The following is a 19,731-nucleotide window of genomic DNA, read 5'->3' as shown; positions in this document are numbered from 1 at the left end:
TTTCCCGTTCTAGAATCCAAGCACCCTTAGCTACCCATAGTTTGATAACCATATAGCCCCGTCCATGACATCGCCAGCGGGAAAGACGTGGCTACCCTGGGATTCTGAAGTCATTAGGCACAATGACATTTTGTTATCACAACCATGAGATTATTCTTCGTCATAGGTAGACGGTTCAGCAATCCAAAGCGGCTTTCCAGAGTCAAAGCTCCAACCGAGCCTTGCACGTATCGAATGAGGATGACTGAGGATTTAGCTGCCGTTTCAGGTTTTGCTAGTCACCCACCACAAGTGTATAGATGATGCCACCGGTAGCCGTCCGCATCTCTAGGTGACGGTCAGAGTCTGCTCTTCAAGTCCCAAACGCAAGTGGAGTAGGCAATCGTGGATCAGCACGACGAATCCTGCATTATTCCGTAGCAAAGTGCAAAATGGCCTGTCAGAAGGATTGACAGGCGGCGCCGTTGGTGTTGAATGCATACGGCCATGGTTAACTGCAGCTTTTTTGACTTCGAGACCCGGATACCTGGACTGGCGCTTGCATACGAAGCAAGTATGAAGATATCATAGATGGTCTGCGCTATAGCCACTATGAGTCTCGTATCGCTTGACATTTGCCCACGATGCTTTCAAGGGAAGGGGTCGACTCGGAAATTCTTGGAGCGGGTTTTTTGGTACTCCACACTAGCATGATTGTACGAAGTACATATTGGAGAAGGCATTCTAATAATAGTCTAGCGAGCAAGGTTGGTGAGCTCTGGGCAGAGTTGCGCTTTCCAGGCATCTTGGCCGAGGGTGTTCCGTTAACAGCTCGGATGTGTTCGGCCAGAAGACGCGCCATCGCATCGATATATTCGTGTATTCCGAGAAGCTCATCTGCCAGGAGACTTTTGGAACGGTGGATAGTCGGGATATGAATTCCCTTGAGAGACGGATTAGACTAGATAGTCAAGTCGCACTGGAGAGTACTGTAGCTCAGGTTCTGGATAGATCGAAAAAGACGAAATTGCGGGGAAAATCTGCACGAAAATCCGAGGGAATTGAATCCCGGGAGACGCGTAGAGTTTTATACGGACTCAAGAAGCGCCATGTTATAGTCTTCATGAAGGCTTCTCTGTCGCAGGATTGACATTTTACAGTCTGATCGGTAATGTCCCTTCAGAGTTACCCCACACGTTCCAATGTTCCCATGGCTCATGCACACATGAAGTGCAGTAGTTGCCGCCGTTGTATGTACTCCGTATATCTAGTATCCACTCGTTACTGAACGTGTTGTGGTTGTCCCAGGACTCCATGTCCGAGAGCGCAGAAACTCGGCAAAGTCGAGGACCGTGGTATCGGAAAAGAGGAGGCTGGCACCGGTGGAAATCTTTGAGGTGCACATGTCATCTTCTATTGTTAGTAAGAGTGGCCGTATAAGGTGGATATGATGTCGTCCCTAGGACTTCGTTGGGACGTTCTAGATGGTTTCAGGCAGGGCGATCAAACCAAGTCTCGTGCACGGCCAATCGTTTCGAGCTGCAAGATTCCAAATATTCCCCACCGAGCTTGCATAGGGCGTTAAAATGAAAACATATTCCGCGTACCTAGCGATAGCGAGTCAGATAGCAGACTACGCGACTCGGTAGGTTTGTACCTGACAACCTGCCCCTGAAAGTAAACAAAGCCACATGGTAAAGAGTAGATAGTAGTAGGTGCCGCGTCGCTTTCCAGTCGCGAGCACCATTTGCGTGTACGAGGACAAGCTGCAGCTGAAGGCACTGAAGACAAGCAATAGCGGGTATCCTGGGCTTTTCAATAATTGGCTGGGTAAATCCTCGGAGAATTGATGCTATGGTTCCAAGATTTGTTCTCCGTTACGAAATGCTCGGATCCCGGCGCCCGCTCTTCGCTTTCCTCTTTACTTTCGAGTCTCGACTCTCGACCCTCATCGTTTCCACTCCCGAATCCATTCCTACTTTCCTAGAGGCTACGTGGACCGTGTCCGTGGACTCCGTCCTGGATACGGAGACTAAGATGACCTCTCTAGGGCTAATCTAGGAAGTACTAACGTCGAGCAGGGCTATCGGCTCCGACGACAGATGACGATGGTCTGTCGATCCGGACGACTCGAATCAGGTTGAAGATCCAACAAGCTAGAGTTCAAGATGGCCTGACTCTTTTGACTTTGCTCGACAGTCCTACGAGTCCTGCCATCTGCAAATAAGTGAAAAGGGGCTTTATTCCCCACCGTGAGCATGCGCCGTCTGCGAAGAGTCGAAGACCATGCTGGAGATCCCTGATTAGCCGCCGCAAAGCGTCAAGCTGCATGCAGAATGGATGATGGATCAATTCTTGCTCTTCGTACTCAGTAAAGACTGCGTACTTGAAGGAATTGACAAATTCCACAGCTATCATCATACTGCAACGTTCCGGTTACCACTAGAAGAACGGCCGCCGTTGAGAAAACGGCTTCACATGTACGGACGGACAATCACAACTATCAAAGCTTAACGTCTTCAGGACCTGATACCGGGTATGAAGATCATACTCCGGAGCTGGAGATGACCTGTCCCCCAGGAGTTCAGATCGGTCACATCTGCGCATGGTCTGGAGGGAATCTTGAAGGGTCCAGTCCTGTAATAATGTGATTCAACTGTCGGGCTATGCCGGATTCGATGTGTGTAACAGGTTAACAACCGTAAACATCATGGTGGTTGCAAGCTGTGATCAAAGTGGTGGTAGTGATATTGTACGTTGCTTCTATTTTTAGTCTTCTCAAGCACGAAGACAGCTCGAATCAATCATCGGCTCCATGGTGAGGGCAAGCATACTATGTACTTTTGAATTTGACCGCCCGTAAGAGTTCCCAAGCTCTTACTCTCGCACCGAGCAAGCAGCCGTTCGTGCAACGGCTCTCCAGAGCAGGCCTGGTTTAGTTCTGGCCCAGATCTCGGCCTCAATGCTTGTTGGCTTTCACGGCGGTACTTTGAGATGCTGTTCACAGGATACACGACAGTGTTCATGCTAAATCGAGTAAGAGAAGGGAAGACGTGGATATCGCGTATCGGAGGATTTCGCAGGATCAAATGACCGAATGCGCGGACCCATCGTCGGTGGATATGGTCCATGGACAGGGCCTTGAAGGACAGGGGCCACCACGAAGAAGCATAAGCACTCATTGGGCAAAGGTAAGCGCTCAACACGATGCTGAAACAAGGGGCAAATACCTCACGATTGTTTCCGGCGCCAGTTTAATAATGTTTGCGCTTCCTTGGCATGTTTGGCTCCACCAGAGCTCGACTCCTGACTCGCCCTCGATTTCTTGGCACTCAGTCTAACTTGACCGTGACTTGCAGTGTAGCCGCTGCGTACTGGCTGGCAGGTACCTAAACCCCCCATTATTGACTGTGCTCTGACTGGAGTATCATATGTATCTGCTTTGACAAATAATCAGAAGAGGGTCCCCAGCTCCGACCCTGATCGAAGGAGCAACCGCCCTCGCCCTCGAGGTTCAGCATATTTACTACTACTACTTGTTGGGAGCAAGTACTGAGCAGTGAGTGCTCTACGTACCAGGCATAGTGGGCCCGCCGCTTGAGAAAGTGCTTGAAGCAGTAAAATGTGCTGTCGATCCGGCGTAGCTCTCTCTACGGCGCAACGGTCAAATGATTGTCATTGTGTCGAATTCTCAAGCCTTCCAGAAGGGCACCTAATCTCCGCACGATCTGTGATTGTGGCATTGTCATCTGTTTCCTCATTTTCGACTACCTACATGCCCTTGAAATTGGTGCTTTTGACCCTGGAAATAGCCAGAGTCTGTTAAGCTATGTATAGTGTATAGTGCCCCTTTCATGACTTGAGGACTCGAAGACTCGAAAGGCCACCATCTCCGTGTGGCTTCCCCATGCTCCGGAGCATGCTGGAGTCATTCTAACCCAACGAGGAGGAGAATCCGACAGTGATTCAGTAGTATGATAGCCTGCTAAGTCAACAGATCTGCTCGGTATTCTTCAAATCGGAATGACTTCAGTTGCCGACAGAGGCATAGTACGTGACAGCACCATATCAAGTATCTTACATCAAGTGCCTTCTATTCCCGGTTATTATGAATGGGGCCTGTATTGGCCTGTATTGGTCCCTACGTTACTCCCTAGCCGTCTCCGCTTTTCCTTGCGCGCTGTGTGCCTTCAATAGCCCAGCCTCTGCAGCGGCCATGGCCCATCTGGCATCACCTGAGCCAGTAGTAGTCTAGTCAGAGAGAAAGCGAGCCTGAAGAAGATGCGATCCATCGTCCCCGTGGCTTCAACTATTCTTTGGTTCGGACCCCTCAGCAATCATCACGACTGGCTGGTTGAGAATATTATATTCATAAAATCATTCTTTATTTATTTTATTTTTACTTCCGCATATAATTAGCCTGGTTCTAGTCCCAAATAATAATAACAAGGCTTGTTATTATTCCTCTCGTCCCCCTCGGCATCTCTCTCTCTCTCAACACTCAAAAGCAAGTCTTCCTCAATCCGTCTCTTCTCTCTCTCCTCTCTTCCCCTCCTCTTTCCCGGCATCCCATCGCGACTTGCGACTTGCCGCCATCCGTTCTCCTTCTCATCCCTTCGTTTCAATTCAAATTCGCCGTGCGAGCTCTTCAAAGAGAATTGGAAACGGGCTGGCCCAGTTCATTCTCTACCCCTTCTTTTATCTATCTTCTGTCGTGTCGCAGCTTTTTGTGGTCGCAGCTATTACCGTCTCTCTAACAATACATCTTCTGCAGGAGGCTGGTTCCTCGGGATTATTGTGATTGAATATAGCCCTCTGAATTCCCTCCACCTCCAGCGATCGCTGTTTCTTATACAACATCTCATCGCCGTATAAAACGTTTCCTCGTTTTGCCTAATATTCAACTGTCTTTCGTGAACCTATTACTATTGACGACTTGAGACGAAGTACCTATTACGACGTATGTTTTGTCCTGGTGTTATTCGGTCTACCCGTCGCGAGCTGCTATTGTTTGTTGCGCTGGGACGGTTGATCGACTCATGGTCGTAACTTGCTCTTACGCTTCTCTTGTTTTAGGTCGCGAGCATGTACCCCCAACACGGCGCCCCGATGGCGCCCCCTCAGAAGCCAGAGACCTTCATGCTTTCAAACGAAGCGCAACAGAGCCTGCCTCATGATGCTCAAGTTGCACTTCAACAAGTCGATAATTGTAAGAGAGATTTCAGCACCGCTCTCGCCATCTGCCGACTAACTGTGATCAAGTGAAATACTTCCTTCTTTCGGCGCCAGTAGACTGGCAGCCAGACCAGCTCATCCGAAGATTTCTTCTCCCGACTGGTGATTACATCTCTTGTGTACTTTGGTTAGTGTACCTGCTAAACGCAGTTTCTTCGTGTCCTACTAACCATTCGTCTCTAGGAGCAATCTTTTCCACATCTCAGGAACAGACATCGTTCGCTGCCTTGCTTTCAGATTCCAAGCCTTTGGACGTCCTGTCAAAAACTCAAAGAAGTTCGAGGAGGGTATCTTTTCCGACCTGCGAAACCTGAAGGCTGGGACAGATGCGACGCTCGAAGAACCGAAAAGCCCATTTCTCGATTTCCTGTACAAGAACAACTGCATTCGTACTCAGAAGAAGCAGAAGGTCTTTTACTGGTACAGCGTGCCTCACGACCGGCTATTTCTCGATGCATTGGAGCGTGATTTGAAGAGGGAGAAGATGGGCCAGGAAGCCACCACCGTCGCAGTTAGCGAGCCTGCTCTGTCTTTTGAGTTTGATTCGTCTCAGTCGCTGTACGAGCAACTCACAAAGGCACAACAAGCGAATTCATCATCGTTTGCTGCACACGCAAGTACGACATATGGCCAATCTGCATCCCCAGTCGTTCGGACCGTTGACGCAATGCCTCCTCCTCAGATGGCTCCCCAGATGGCTCCGCCGTCGATCCCCCTTCTCACGGACGAATCGGCCAATCACCAGATGTACACATCGATTCCGATGCCCAACCCTCTAACTCAGAATCTCATTAAACGTGAGGCGGATTATGGTACCATCCAGTACGATCGCAACGGAATGCCCATTGCTCGCATCCACCAGCGCCACTCTTCCATGCCGACCTTTGTCGAATACTCGCCGGCGCCGTCATTTGTCTCGTCGCAGTATGAGGATTACAGCAACCGCGGCTTATCGTTTGAACCTGTTACACCCCCCCAACACACTTCTCACATGGGGCAAGAGCCTGCTTATATTGCCAACGAAGACACGGGCTTGTACACCGCTATTCCCGAAATGTCTACCGGGGCGGGTTTCAACCCTATGATGCATCTTCCGCCATCTAACCTCGCAAGCGCGCATTTCCCTACACCGGCAAGGACTTTCCACTCCAATGTTTACTCTGTCCTCGAAGGGTCGCCCACTTACAAACAACGTCGGCGTCGATCCTCCATCCCACCTAGTGCCGCCCACCCTGTGACTACTGGCACCCACTCGCCTGCCCCTGCTCTCTCGTATGCGGCTCATAGGCCGAGTGATCTGCGACGCTCTGTTTCTAGTTCTGTTGCTCCAGGCGAGACGGATGATGCGCGCCATGAGTCGCTGCACCGCTCCCTTGCTGGGGCTTACAGTGCTGCAGTTCTACCTCAAAAGAACTTGATGCAGGAAATGTCGCGAAATGGCACACCTCTTTCCAATGTGGATGAACACCGCGAGCAGAGCTCCATGCCCCTTGCGCAAGCCGATGATCTGTCAGCTCTCCCCACAAACGGAACCATGGAAACATCTGTCCACAACAGCATCGGACACAAGGGCGACCGCTATGCAACTGGACCCGTTCGCCGCGCCCGAAGTGCAACCATGATGGAACTTGGCCCTTACCCACAAAAATCTCATTCGTGCCCGATTCCTTCCTGTGGCCGACTTTTCAAGAGATTAGAACACCTCAAACGGTGAATTGCACCCCACTGCTACTTTGCAATTTTCTCGGTTTTTACTGGCCACAACCCCATCCGGGTTCTATCTGTTGTTATTTCCCTAGCCGCCCGCTGACTCTTAACTTCTAGGCATGTGAGGACTCACACCCAAGAGCGACCATACCCTTGCCCTTATTGCAACAAGGCATTTTCTAGGTCTGATAACCTAGCTCAGTAAGTCCCCACCGCCTTCTGTTTCAATATTGTCTTCCTTACCATATATATTAGACACCGCCGCATCCACGAGGCTCAGCAGGACGGTCACCCGATAGTCCACGAGGATGACCTGGAAAACGACGACAACGAGTCTGATTCTCAGGACGAGGACGAGACACCATCTGAGTCTGTCCACGCCGTGCCCGGTGTTCACGGAATGACGACCATGCCATCATCCATCGCTCTCCAACCCACAATGGGTGCAATGATGGGATCTCACATGATCGCGCCCCAACTCCTACAACAACACATCTAGCGGGGTTGCGATTTTACTTATTGTGGCTGCATTTTTCAATGTTCTAATATGGCTATGTTCAAACTATACGGTACCTAATGTTTTGCGGCTTTTCTTGAGGGGTTATGTCCTTTTGGTGTTACGTCTTCAACATACCCTCGATGATCGGGCAGCTTTTGTGGTCTGCCCTTGGCGTCCATGCCTTTTTGCTTCAGTTTGTTGTTTCCGTCCAGACTCGGTGTATGCTTTATGCAGTCTGTATTTGGGTTGCGGCATCCGTGCATAGGCCTGACTCATAGTACCTACGCTTGCTTTTTGTGCTATTTGTGTATTGTTTGTTTGTTACCTCCTTTTGTCTCCCATTTCCTTTGTCAAGGGTTTCTTGGAAGTCTCAGGTTGATATGCTTTGAGGACAAGGGGGAATCAACTGTGGAAGATACCACGACACGCAAGCTTTGACAAGCAAAGATTCAGCCTAGCGGCAACATGAGGTTGTCGTATGACTCCTCTGAGCTAGAGGAGCCTGGGGCTTCTCGCTGAAACTGCCTTCTATTTCCGATTGATAGACATTTTCCGATTTACGAAGTTTTTATGTGTGAAAGGTGGGATGGATCCGGTCGTATACGTACATAGTAACAAACCAAGTCAATAGATATGCGTGTATTTTATTTCATGTCGTTCTCTGGATTCCTATGCCGTAGATTGGTAGGGTAGGGTCGGGTCATGCTGGCTGTGCTCTGGAGCAAACGTCATACACGTGACTGACGCCCTGTCACACGACATCATCGCTGGGATTCCTTCAATCAGCGCCATTATTGCTGTCCGGTGCCTTGCCTGCTCAGCTTATCGAGAATTGCGCCTGATATCTGGCGCGACTTGTCCTTCTATAAACAACGAAAGATGCATATTCCCACCCACATCTATGCTCACTAAATATACATTGCTCTAAATAGCTCCTACGCACACGTTTCCATTAGACCAAGGGTATCCCGGATCCCGGTTGGATGTATTACCGCGCGACTTCCGATCACGACCTTTGGTATATGGTCGCTGGACCTGGCTGTTTATTTTCTTGTTCGAATTCCAGTTGAATAGATTTTACGTCTAGAATGGCGGCGATTGACCGAGCTGCCGACGAGACTTCCCCTTTGGTGGGAGCACGAACTTCAGACGATGCTGACGTGGACTCGATTACATTTGTGAACGGCTCTGGAAGCATCACTGGAACAGAACATTCTCCTGAGCGGCCTGAGACGAAGAGTAGCTGGCATCTGTTCCTCTTGACTCTGAGTATCGGCGGGTACGTACTTTCTAGGTTTTGCTTGAGTGACCTGTTACCCCTGGCTCTACTACACCATCCGTAATAGCCATAACTGATTAGATGCTCTAGGCTTCAGGTTGTGTGGTCAGTCGAGCTATCGAGCGGCTCGGTAAGTGCGATGCTTGATGTCGTCAAAATGCGATGGCTGCTGACCCGGCTTTGCATGTAGCCCTACCTTCTGTCACTGGGGATGAGCAAAGCTCTTCTTGCCTTTGTTTGGATTGCAGGTCCGATTACTGGGACCTTGGTGCAGCCATACATTGGGATTCGAAGTGACAACTGCCGTGTATCATGGGGTAAAAGGAAGCCCTTCATGGTAGTTGGAGGCGCAGTGACGATTGCAACTCTTCTTGCGCTTGCTTGGGTCAAAGAGGCCGTGGGCGGGATCTTCGCGGTCTTTGGCGGAGACTCGAAGTCGGAGGGTGCGAAGATAACTGTCATTGTCGTGGCCACCATGATCATGTGGTGCTTAGATTTTGCGATAAATACTGGTAAGCAGGTCTGCTCCCACTGTTTAATAGAACTGCAGGCTAACGACATATAGTCCAAGCTGGCATCCGGTGCTTCATTGTGGATAATGCCCCGGCGCATCAGCAGGAGTCTGCCAATGCTTGGGCCAGCCGAATGACCGGTGTAGGGAATATCATTGGGTATATTCTCGGATATATCAACCTACCAAAGTTATTCCCATTCCTAGGACATACGCGCTTTCAGATACTGTGCGCCTTGGCTTCAATTTCGCTAGTCGTGACTCTATTGATAAGTTGCTCATGTATCCAGGAACGTGACCCCCGTTTAGACGGGCCACCACCATCAGGAAGTATGGGTGTCACCGGCTTTTTCAAGCAAGTCTTTAAATCGATCAAACATCTGCCGCCTCAAGCTACCAAGGTCTGCGAAGTGCAAATTGCTGCGTGGATAGCATGGTTTCCATTTCTCTTCTACGCAACGACGTACATCGGCCAGCTCTACGTCAATCCCATTTTCGACAAACACTCAGATCTTTCAGACTCTGATATCGACAAGGCGTGGGAGAAGGCGACAAGGGTTGGAACACTGGCCCTTCTTATATATGCACTGGTCTCTTTTGTTGCCAACATAACCCTTCCCCTTTTCGTGGTCCCGACATACAAACCCGTTATCAGTGACGACGTCAGTGAGACGGGCATTCGACATGAGGCAGAGCCTTGTCTCAGAGTGGAAAGGCAATCCAGCACGGATATTGAAGTAGGGCTGGTTTCGGAACTCCACCCGGAGGTCTCTCGCGGTAAAGCACGGCGTTCAGCAAAGCGCAAGGCGTGGTTGTCGAAGCTGCAGATTCCTGGTCTCACCCTGCGTCGGAGTTGGTTTCTTTCGCAGATACTCTTCGCCCTGTGTATGTTCAGCACATTCTTCATCAGCTCGGTTACTGCTGCAACAATAGTAGTCAGTCTAATCGGCATATCATGGGCCTTGACCCTGTGGGCGCCATTTGCTTTGATCTCTGCTGAGGTGGCAACTCTGCAAGAAGAACGCCGAGTTCGACGCTGCAGGTCAGAAATGGCGACGTTTGATGAGCAGACATCAGCTCACCTCGCTCGTAGTGCGAATGAGAACGAAGGAGAGACTGGCTCCTCGAGGTCCCCCAAAGCAACGGAAGGCGAAGATGAAGACCTTGCACAAGCGGGAATAGTCCTTGGGCTTCATAATGTAGCCGTGTCGTCACCGCAGGTTTTATCGAGCCTGATATGCAGTGCCATCTTCAAAGCATTTCAGAAACCACGGGGAGAGCCGTACGACGACAGTGTGGGATGGGTTCTGCGGTTTGGTGGTTGTGCTGCACTGCTGGCGGCTTGGTTGACCAGCCGACTTTCGGAGGGAACGACGAGGAAGAAATAGATATAGCTACAATATTAGCATTAAACCGCGGCTCATATGTGTGGCCTGGCGTTTGGCTTAGGGCCTGGCGTTCTGTAGTCATGTCTCAGACTATATATGTACTTCCGGCTGATAAGGACGGAACGAGTTCCACCAAGGTCAACAAAGGGAGCCGCCTCAGCCCTACCATCGGTACCAGGTCCTGATCTCAGTCCCAAATAGTAGCGGAACGAGGCCTAGAATATGGAACCCTATTAGGAAACAATAATAGATGAATAGGGAGCCGGCGCTTAGCGGAGCGATAAGATGAAGCTCGCGCGGCCTTTGCGCGTCGTGGCTGTGGACAAGCAGAGTTGGGGCGGGATTCCCCGACTAAGACGAAACTTGTCCTGTCCAAACTCCAGACTCCAACTCGCCCTTCATCCTTGAACCCTTGTTTGTTCAGATTCTCTTCATTGTCTCTGTTTTTGCGGATTATTATGTGCGCATCGTACTGGTGTCAGAAAATCGCCGCTGGAGTAAACCGCTGAGTAGCGTCATCGCCGTGGTGGTTACAACGACTTCAACAAAATGGCTGGCCAACTGATGGGCGACGCTCTTCATTCGCTCCTTCGTATGTGACCCTTCCTACTTTGCGCATGATTCCCTTATGATCTTTACTACTCTCTTAAGCTTCCTGATGAGTCTGATGTTAACGCTTCCATGTTTGGTAGGGAGAGCTGCGGATTATGATACCGATCCCGATGATGGTACGCGCCTCGAGCCCCTCTCGCCCTTTGCATCTCGCAACTTTCGCACCGAGGATATACTAGTACTTATGGCCGGGTCTGATACAATTTATTACAGGAGATGCACCGGAAGCCGGCACCAAGGAGTTTTTCAGCTCCTGGGCGCTCTTTATTATGATTACCCTGCTGATGCTCGCTCTGTTCACGAGTTACATCCTGCAGCAGCGGAAGATAGAGGCGGTACACGAAACAGTCCTGTCTATATTTGGGGGTATGTATATCTCGTCTTGTGTCGCTAGACTTCATACCGGAAGCAATAGGAGCTCATCGGCAGCTAGGTATGTTCGTCGGGCTGATTATTCGACTGACTGATTCGCCCATTACGAACTTCGTCGCCTTCGACTACCAGTTCTTCTTCAATCTACTCCTTCCTCCGATTATCCTAGCCTCCGGCTACGAACTACACCAAGCGAACTTCTTCCGGAATATCGGGACAATCCTCACGTTTGCGTTCGCGGGAACCTTTATCTCGGCTCTTGTACTTGGGCTGGTTTTGTTTGCTTGGACAAGGATTCCGTTGGATGGGTTCAGTATCAGCTTTGTCGAGGCGATCTCTGTCGGTGCTACGCTTTCTGCGACTGACCCGGTGACGATCCTGGCCATATTCAACCTCTACAAGGTCGAACCGAAGCTCTACACCGTCATCTTTGGCGAGTCGATATTGAACGATGCCATTGCGATTGTCCTGTTCGAGACGGCGCAGAAGTATGCGGAAAGTGATGCGGGTTCTCTATCCATCCTCAATCTGTTCGAGGCTATCGGGCTGTTCCTGTTGGTCTTCTTCGGCAGTATGCTGGTAGGCGTGATTGTAGGCATCATGACGGCCCTTGGATTGAAATACACCCACGTCCGTCGTCAACCCAAGATTGAGAGTTGTTTGATTGTGCTCATAGCTTACGCGAGCTACTTCTTCTCCAACGGTGTTCTGCTGTCAGGTTAGTGAGCGAAGTCCCAATTGCTTGATGTTTGAAAACTCATGGCCCTAGGAATTGTGTCGCTCTTGTTCTGCGGTATCACATTGAAGCATTATGCCTACTACAACATGTCCCGCCGAACGCAATTGACGACCAAGTATCTATTCCAAGTCATGGCACAATTGTCCGAGAATTTTATCTTCATTTACCTGGGCCTCGACCTCCTTGTCCAAAGGGATGTGCAGTTCAAGCCTCTTTTCATTCTGGTCGCCGTCGTCGGTATCTGCCTTGCCCGATATCTTGCGGTGTTCCCCCTGTCGAGAGCCATCAACTGGTTTATTCGGTATAGGGCACGTCGACGGGGAGTGGAAGTGGCTGATGAGCTGCCATTCGCATACCAAGCAATGCTATTCTGGGCTGGTCTTCGTGGCGCTGTCGGGGTAGCACTGGCGGCAGGTCTGAAGGGTGCGAATGGACCGGCTCTACGTGCCACTGTCCTTGTCGTTGTGGTGATTACTGTCATCATCTTCGGAGGAACAACGGCGCGCATGCTTGAGATTCTTGGAATTCGGACAGGCGTTGTTGAAGAACTTGAGTCTGACGACGAGTTTGATACCGAAGTGTCCAACGGAGGCACCTATTATAAACGCTCTGACACTGGGCTGGGATACACTCCTCGCCGTCTAGACAACATCCCGCTTGACGGAGTGTCGCGGAGAGACATCGATCGAAACAATAGTTATTCGAGTGGCAATAACCGCCGCCCTAGCCCGCCCTCATCGTCGCGCCCTGGAGTAGGTCACTCAAGAATGTACTCAGACGCCTTTGGCCCAAAGGACACCCAGACTCCGCGCGATCGTTCAACAACTGCTACCCTGCTTGGTAACCGCCCTGGAAGCCGAAGCGGCAGCGAGGACGGCAGCGAGGACGAGTTCGGGTTGAAGTCCTCTGGAAAGCGCCGGGCACTGGACCACGACCACCCGGATGCCTTTGAACTCGACATCGACGATATGCAGTCAGACGATGACCTGCCGCCTGCTGCTCCGACGCGAATGCGCCGATCACCGTCTCAGCCTCCACAGCACCCGGCCTCATCGCAGACCCCACCGGATGGCGCGTCTCCGTCCCGGCGCGAAGCGGGGAGAAGCGCACGGGAGGCTATCCGAGACCTATTCTCTGGCGGACCCTCAGGAGATCACGTCGCCTGGTTCCGCCAGCTGGATGAAGATTATATCAAGCCCCGTCTTCTGCTGGACCAGTCGAACCACAAGGGGCCTGGCGCTGTTTAGATTTCGGCCCTTATGTATACTTATGAATCCCGATTTTATTTCTTGCTTGTTATTGGCATTGCCTTGCTTGTTGGGCTAATGGTAGCTCTGTATTTTGGATTGGGTTCCCTGCGCATTTGGACCTGTCGCTATCAGACTATGGCGGTAGTAGGTTAGATTGTAATGGTATGTATACTAGTACAGTAGAGTACAGATAACATTGCGTTCAAGCAGGGTTGGAAATAATCCTTCTCGATAAGCAGGGGTTCCCTGCTTAAGCAATTTCCACGCGCGCTTCATACGAAATCTCCTTGCCCGAGTTTCTGAACTCCCCAGCCCAATCCATTAGACCTTCGGACTAGCCGACGCTACTGCTTCTTATCATCAAGCTGCAGGTCTAGATTGGCCACTGCATTCCCTATCACCGATAAGAACAATAGTCTTGTCCATCTACTCCATATTATCTTATCCCACTTACGGAGAGATGTCGAACGTCGATCCGCGCGTCCCTTGCTGGCCAGGTAGGGTCACGCTGGATTCGTGCCGACATGCGTCATGCTCATGTTAGCCTTATCTCATTTAAGCTCTTCACCCCTCACTTCCGTGATGCTTTCTTCCCGTCTTCACCTCGGATTGATTCTGGCTCTCGCACCCTGAGGAATTCAAACGAACATGGCGGACTTCGAGAAGACTGAGAGGCCCGCTCAGGCGAGCGATGAGCCCGCCGTTGAGCGAGGTGATACGCAATTGCTCGGTACGTTTATACATATCCAATTCATCGCAAAGGAAGCGAGTCTCGTCGGCTGATTGCGAGTTCATAGCAACCTTGGGTTACAAGCAGGAGTTGCGGCGGCACTACTCGACCGTCCAGGTATTTGCTATTGCTTTCAGTATCATGGGCCTGCTGCCGTCCATCGCGTCCACACTTTCGTTCTCTATACCTGCTGGCCCGGTGGGAATGGTCTGGGTAGGTTACCGCTTCTTCTCTGACGAGGCTGTTGGCTGACTTGAATAGGGTGAGTTGCCCAATGAATCGTGTCCGCTCGTTATGAGGTCTGACTCGAGGTACAGGATGGTTGGCTGCGAGTGTGTTTATCTTCATAGTGGGATTGGCAATGGTATTTTAACTTCCACACTTTCCATTTAAGATAGGGCTGACGTATAAACACCCATTCAAGGCCGATCTAGCATCCGCAATGCCAACCGCTGGCGGCCTCTATTTTTGGACACACTACTTCAGCGGCGAGAAGTGGAAGAATCCTCTAAGTTTCGTTGTTGGGTATAGCAACACCCTCGGGCTTATTGGGGGCGTCTGTTCCATTGATTGTGAGTGTTGGCATATACTAATGACTGACCCCCGGCTGACGAGATAGACGGTTTTGCGACCATGCTGCTTGCCATTGTATCCATCGCGCGAGATGGTAACTGGTCTGCCTCGCGGCCGGTCGTATACGGGACGTACGTGGGCTGCGTGGTTGTTCATGGCCTCATCGCCACTTTCTTCGCGAGGATCATGCCTAAGATCCAGTCGGTATGCATTGTGACCAATGTTGGTCTTGTTATAGCTACCGCACTCGCACTACCCATCGGTAAGTCAGTCAACGGCGGAAAAATCAACTCGGGGTCCTATGTCTTCGGAAAATTGGAAAACTCAACAACCTGGCCGAGCGGATGGGCGTTTATGCTTGCCTGGCTCTCGCCTATCTGGACAATCGGAGCATTTGACTCTTGCGTTCATATGAGTGAGGAGGCCACAAATGCTGCGCGTGCTGTTCCGTTAGGAATATTGTGGTCTAGCGGGCTATGTGGTATCTTGGGGTTCCTTTCCCTGGCCGTGATTGCGGCGGTCATTAATACGGACTTGGATGCTGTGATGGGAACGACCTTCGGCCAGCCGATGGCTCAAGTAAGTAATACCTTACCGTGTAGTAGCTGTCGTACTGAACCATTTCCGAAGATATACTATGATTGCTTGGGAAAGCCCGGTGCCCTCGGTTTCATGGCTGTCGTAGCAGCAGTCCAATTCTTTATGGGGCTAAGCTTGGTATCTCCCTCTTCATTCCGCCCTTAATCCAATGTTAGTTTCGCAGGGTGAACCCACTAACCAGTATACCAGGTTGTGGCCGCCTCCCGCCAAAGTTGGGCCTTTTCCCGAGACGGTGCCCTTCCCTTTTCCTCCTACTTCCGCCATGTTAGCAAGCGCATCCGCTATCAGCCCGTTCGGATGATTTGGGGTGTTGTCGCAGCAGCCATAATAATCGGCCTTCTTTGCCTCATTAACGCCGCGGCTAGCAGCGCCCTCTTCTCACTCGCAGTTGCCGGGAACGATTTGGCTTGGCTGATGCCCATTCTGTGCCGGCTGGTCTGGGGCCAGGAGCGGTTCCATCCTGGTGTGTTCTATACCGGGAGGTTTAGCAAGCCGATCGCAGTTACGGCGATTGTCTATTTGGCGTTCGCCATTTTGCTCAGCATGTTCCCAACCCTGGGGCCCAATCCGACTCGTATGCTATCCGATGCCCCTAGTAGACTTTGAGCGCGGTTTTGCTGACTACTGTTCTTAGCGGACGATATGAACTATACAGTCGTTATCAACGGAGCGCTCTGGGGTGGCGCTTTGCTGTATTATCTGCTGTATGCGCGCAAGACGTATAAAGGTCCTCAGATGACAGTGAATGCTTCCTCGCCGCCATCTTCTGCACCTTCTGAGACGAACTTTGAGGGTAAAGATTTGAGATCGGAGAGAAGGTGAGTACATGATTGAGCTGAGCTGTCAGTGACTGGGGTCATACGATGGTACCGGTGGCTTGGGACGGTTGCGTTGCCTTCGGCTATGGGCACCTGCTATTACGGCATACTAGATGGGATGCTTGGGTGCATCTCGTGGTATGCAGGGTAAGGTTCATGATTGGTTTTAACATTAGTAGATATTATGATATTATATCACGCGGAACAGGGTCCGATTGAGTGAGGTAACTTCCCGGTTGACGGATGGCACCATGCGCGTGATCCAGCAGCCAAGCCATAAGGCATAAGCGAATTGCCGGAGCTTTCAATATGTGCACTGAGATAATCCATCCACGTAGTTCAGTTGTACAGTCGATCTCCAAGCGGGGGTAGCCGGATGGTCCCACTCGACGGGCTCTCCCCCGCAGCCCACTTGGATTCTCCGCAGTGTGTTTCCTACAGTGACGGCACTCCGGGCACTACTACCTACTGAGATCGAAGCTGTCACGCCATTATCTCTGGGGACCCCGAGGGATCGTGCTATAAAGGAAGCCGTATCGCCACTCCATGCCTGATATTAAGATATCGCGCCCGGGTATGGTCTGATCCAAACCTTAGGCCTTCGCCGAACCCGCGTCTCGCCGTCATCTCACCCAGTTCCAAGTTGCATCGGTTCCGCAATTCCGCATCTAGTCTATCTACGTCTTCGCCTATGCAGTTCTGGCCCGGGCCTGTCAAGCTCTCCAGGATGACGTTCACTCGGTTCGCGCCCCCATTCGCCATGCCAGGTCAATCCGGCTGCCAATCGGTTGCTGAACGCTCTGCGCCCGCTCTAATAATTACCGGTTGAAAGGAGGTCTATCGGGCAACAGTGCTGCGCGAGATCAGTTAACCCCCTCATCGGCTGCGTCAGTGTCTCTTGGGGTGGAGCCATATCGGTGTTGTTACGGACAGGATCTTGAGACTACTGTATTGCTGCACCCCTCAGTTTCTTTGTGTTATAAAATGGCATAAGTAGCTCTCACAGATGCTGGAAGTTTATACTGACTTTCTAATTCTCACAATCACAACTTATCTTCTCTCATCTACTCAAATCTCTTCAATCTCATTTTACAGAACCTCACTTAGCCATGTCCATCCCCGAAGTCCAGTGGGCCCAAGTGGTCGAAAAGACTGGCACGCCCCCGGTTTACAAACAGATTCCCGTCCCGAAGCCGGGTCCGGATGAGATCCTGGTCAAGATGCACTACTCCGGCGTCTGCCACACGGATCTTCATGCCATGAACGGTGACTGGCCTCTGACATCAAAGATGCCCCTGGTAGGCGGCCACGAGGGCGCCGGTATCGTCGTTGCCAAGGGCGATTTGGTCGACGATGAAGAGTTCAAGATTGGTGACAAAGCTGGCATTAAATGGCTTAATGGCTCTTGTCTCTCCTGCGAAATGTGCATGCAGTCGGACGAGCCTCTCTGCCCGCACGCCTCGCTGTCCGGATACACTGTCGATGGCACATTCCAGCAGTACGCTATCGGCAAGGCTGCATTGGCTTCCAAGATCCCGGACAATGTACCTCTGGACGCGGCGGCTCCGATCCTCTGCGCTGGAATCACTGTCTACAAGGGATTGAAAGAGTCCGGTGCTCGACCCGGACAGACTGTCGCTATCGTCGGTGCTGGAGGCGGTTTGGGCTCTTTGGCGCAACAGTACGCAAAGGCCATGGGGCTACGCATAATCGCCATTGACAGCGGAGACGAAAAGAAAGCCATGTGCGAGCGATTGGGAGCTGAGGTAACTTACCCTACCTATGCAAAAGCAATTTATTGGAGAAGCAAGACTGATGATATCAACAGGCGTACATTGACTTCAGCAAATCTGCCGACGTCGTTGCTGACGTTAAAGCTGCTACTCCCGGAGGCCTGGGAGCGCACGCCGTCATCCTCCTCGCTGTCGCCGAAAAGCCCTTCCAACAAGCAACCGAGTACGTACGCTCTCACGGCTCCGTCGTCGCAATCGGCTTGCCGGCCAATGCTTTCCTCAAGGCACCCGTGTTCACCACAGTTGTTCGTATGATCAACATCAAGGGCAGTTATGTCGGAAACCGCCAGGACGGCGTCGAAGCGTTAGACTTCTTCGCTAGAGGCCTTATTAAGGCGCCATTTAAGAAAGCGCCGTTGAAGGATCTGCCCCAGATCTTTGAGTTGATGGGTAAGCTCCTTTTTCATCTGCGTCTTTTTTCTTTTTGGATGGTGGTCTTGATGCTGACGATTGTTGGAATGTAGAGCAGGGTAAGATTGCGGGGCGTTATGTTTTGGAGATCCCGGAGTGAAAGGCAGGACAGCAGCATGAGATGAGAGATACCTTTCTGATTTGATGAGCGTAATGCACATGAATGTTATGAATGAATGAGCAAGCTGAAGAAGACCAATCTCTCAGGGAGACGGATGAGATCAGGAGCAGGTCAATCCTAGTGAGCTTTTATGTCAATTTTTTGTACAACTTAGTGCCGCTGTAGTATTGCATCTGGGGTACGGTAAGGCAGGCACAGAGTAGTATCAGTGTTGGACACAAAAAAGATCCGCAGAACCAAGGTCAGTCCGTACTGCTTGTCAGTGCCTAGGGATCTGACCTCAAACAAAGATACGTGGGGGCTTACTCCGTATTGAGGAGTACAATGCTGGCATGCATCTCATCTATTCTGAGCTTAAGAGGCGCTTGGCCCTCGCGTCCATGCAGGATGCGCTGCGCCTTCTCGGAACTCCACGCTGTTCCCGGGTGATGTTTTGCGGTTCCCGAATCCTGAGACCGACCAGCAGCAATTGACATACCGGCGATGTCTCATCTTCACAGAGTGGAAGTAGCGTATGCCGCAGCGTTGGGTTTCGACTTGAGACCAAAGAGATCTGGATGCGTACTAGCCTGAACTGCCAAGCAGCCGTGCTCGTCGGCTCAAATTGTATTGAATCTTCTTATCTCCACGCCTCTTGCTTCCTGGCCCTCAGGCAGCTTCGGTCTGCTGGAATTTGGCTCCGATGCAGCAAACAGCAACCTCGACCTGCAGTCGCGTGTTCCAAGCCGCCATTGCACATAATCGTATCATGTTAGGTGACTGGTCTCAGTGGCCTGGGGTTGCGAAGTCTTGGAATTTGGCGATGTAATATTTGGCGATGCTAGTAGATCTTGTAACGTATCTTACGTCCCGGCCAATGACGCGGAGAAAGGGCGATCAGCCGCTGTATAGGTTTTCGCCCGCTCCGGTGTCTGCTAGCTGGATGAGTAAGTCAGAGATTGGCAGTAAGACACCAAAGGAGAAAGCGCGGGAATACTGCAGTTTAAAAGTCGACCTGCAGATAGAGCTGTTGACTGCACTGACAGCATAGGCGGGTTGCAAACCAGCAGTGTTTGCTCTGTAGAAGAGAGCAATACGTGAAATACAAATACGGGGATTGGATCGCCGAGCAAGT

The 19,731-nt window shown here is 51.1% G+C and overlaps 4 protein-coding genes across 4 annotated transcripts; all 4 read left to right on the top strand.

Moving 5' to 3' along the window:
• Positions 1-4,448: 4,448 nt before the first annotated feature.
• On the top strand, positions 4,449-8,072 carry steA (sexual development transcription factor SteA). The gene is made up of 6 exons (XM_073723388.1): positions 4,449-4,939; positions 5,056-5,188; positions 5,242-5,341; positions 5,398-6,924; positions 7,039-7,122; positions 7,177-8,072. The coding sequence occupies exons 2-6, from the start codon at positions 5,065-5,067 to the stop codon at positions 7,418-7,420; spliced, it is 2,079 nt and encodes a 692-aa protein (XP_073588191.1). The 5' UTR covers positions 4,449-4,939; positions 5,056-5,064; the 3' UTR covers positions 7,421-8,072.
• Positions 8,073-8,508: 436 nt separating this feature from the next.
• BDW74DRAFT_165906 (uncharacterized protein) lies at positions 8,509-13,568 on the top strand (the record flags this gene model as incomplete). Its single annotated transcript, XM_073726479.1, has 8 exons — positions 8,509-8,699; positions 8,790-8,829; positions 8,890-9,211; positions 9,265-10,492; positions 11,295-11,326; positions 11,424-11,576; positions 11,644-12,300; positions 12,352-13,568. 8 exons carry the CDS (start codon positions 8,509-8,511, stop codon positions 13,566-13,568), a joined length of 3,840 nt encoding a protein of 1,279 aa, XP_073588190.1.
• A 651-nt stretch (positions 13,569-14,219) lies between these two features.
• BDW74DRAFT_187572 (putative GABA permease) lies at positions 14,220-16,483 on the top strand (the record flags this gene model as incomplete). Its single annotated transcript, XM_073731510.1, has 8 exons — positions 14,220-14,301; positions 14,369-14,518; positions 14,619-14,665; positions 14,726-14,873; positions 14,921-15,453; positions 15,505-15,591; positions 15,664-16,048; positions 16,109-16,483. The coding sequence occupies 8 exons, from the start codon at positions 14,220-14,222 to the stop codon at positions 16,294-16,296; spliced, it is 1,620 nt and encodes a 539-aa protein (XP_073588189.1). The 3' UTR covers positions 16,297-16,483.
• A 745-nt stretch (positions 16,484-17,228) lies between these two features.
• Positions 17,229-18,758, top strand: BDW74DRAFT_81443 (zinc-dependent alcohol dehydrogenase). The gene is made up of 3 exons (XM_073733815.1): positions 17,229-18,058; positions 18,121-18,475; positions 18,550-18,758. The coding sequence occupies exons 1-3, from the start codon at positions 17,402-17,404 to the stop codon at positions 18,594-18,596; spliced, it is 1,059 nt and encodes a 352-aa protein (XP_073588188.1). The 5' UTR covers positions 17,229-17,401; the 3' UTR covers positions 18,597-18,758.
• The last annotated feature ends 973 nt before the right edge of the window (positions 18,759-19,731 follow it).

Source organism: Aspergillus multicolor (assembly GCF_047715735.1).
Source record: "Aspergillus multicolor strain CBS 133.54 unplaced genomic scaffold BDW74scaffold_3, whole genome shotgun sequence".
NCBI classification, from domain to species: Eukaryota; Fungi; Ascomycota; class Eurotiomycetes; order Eurotiales; family Aspergillaceae; genus Aspergillus; species Aspergillus multicolor.
Note: the sequence above shows the minus strand (reverse complement) of the source record. Positions and strands in the feature narration are given on the sequence as shown.

What these genes read in the sequence shown, in the direction of transcription:
- BDW74DRAFT_81443 (XM_073733815.1), top strand. Translation starts at nt 17,402, where the DNA reads ATGTCCATCCCCGAAGTCCAGTGGGCCCAAGTGGTCGAAAAGACTGGC. An exon ending in GCGAGCGATTGGGAGCTGAG is followed by an intron (nt 18,059 to 18,120) that starts GTAACTTACCCT and finishes TGATATCAACAG; the next exon opens with GCGTACATTGACTTCAGCAA. An exon ending in CCAGATCTTTGAGTTGATGG is followed by an intron (nt 18,476 to 18,549) that starts GTAAGCTCCTTT and finishes GTTGGAATGTAG; the next exon opens with AGCAGGGTAAGATTGCGGGG.
- steA (XM_073723388.1), top strand. Translation starts at nt 5,065, where the DNA reads ATGTACCCCCAACACGGCGCCCCGATGGCGCCCCCTCAGAAGCCAGAG. An exon ending in ACTTCAACAAGTCGATAATT is followed by an intron (nt 5,189 to 5,241) that starts GTAAGAGAGATT and finishes ACTGTGATCAAG; the next exon opens with TGAAATACTTCCTTCTTTCG. An exon ending in TACATCTCTTGTGTACTTTG is followed by an intron (nt 5,342 to 5,397) that starts GTTAGTGTACCT and finishes ATTCGTCTCTAG; the next exon opens with GAGCAATCTTTTCCACATCT.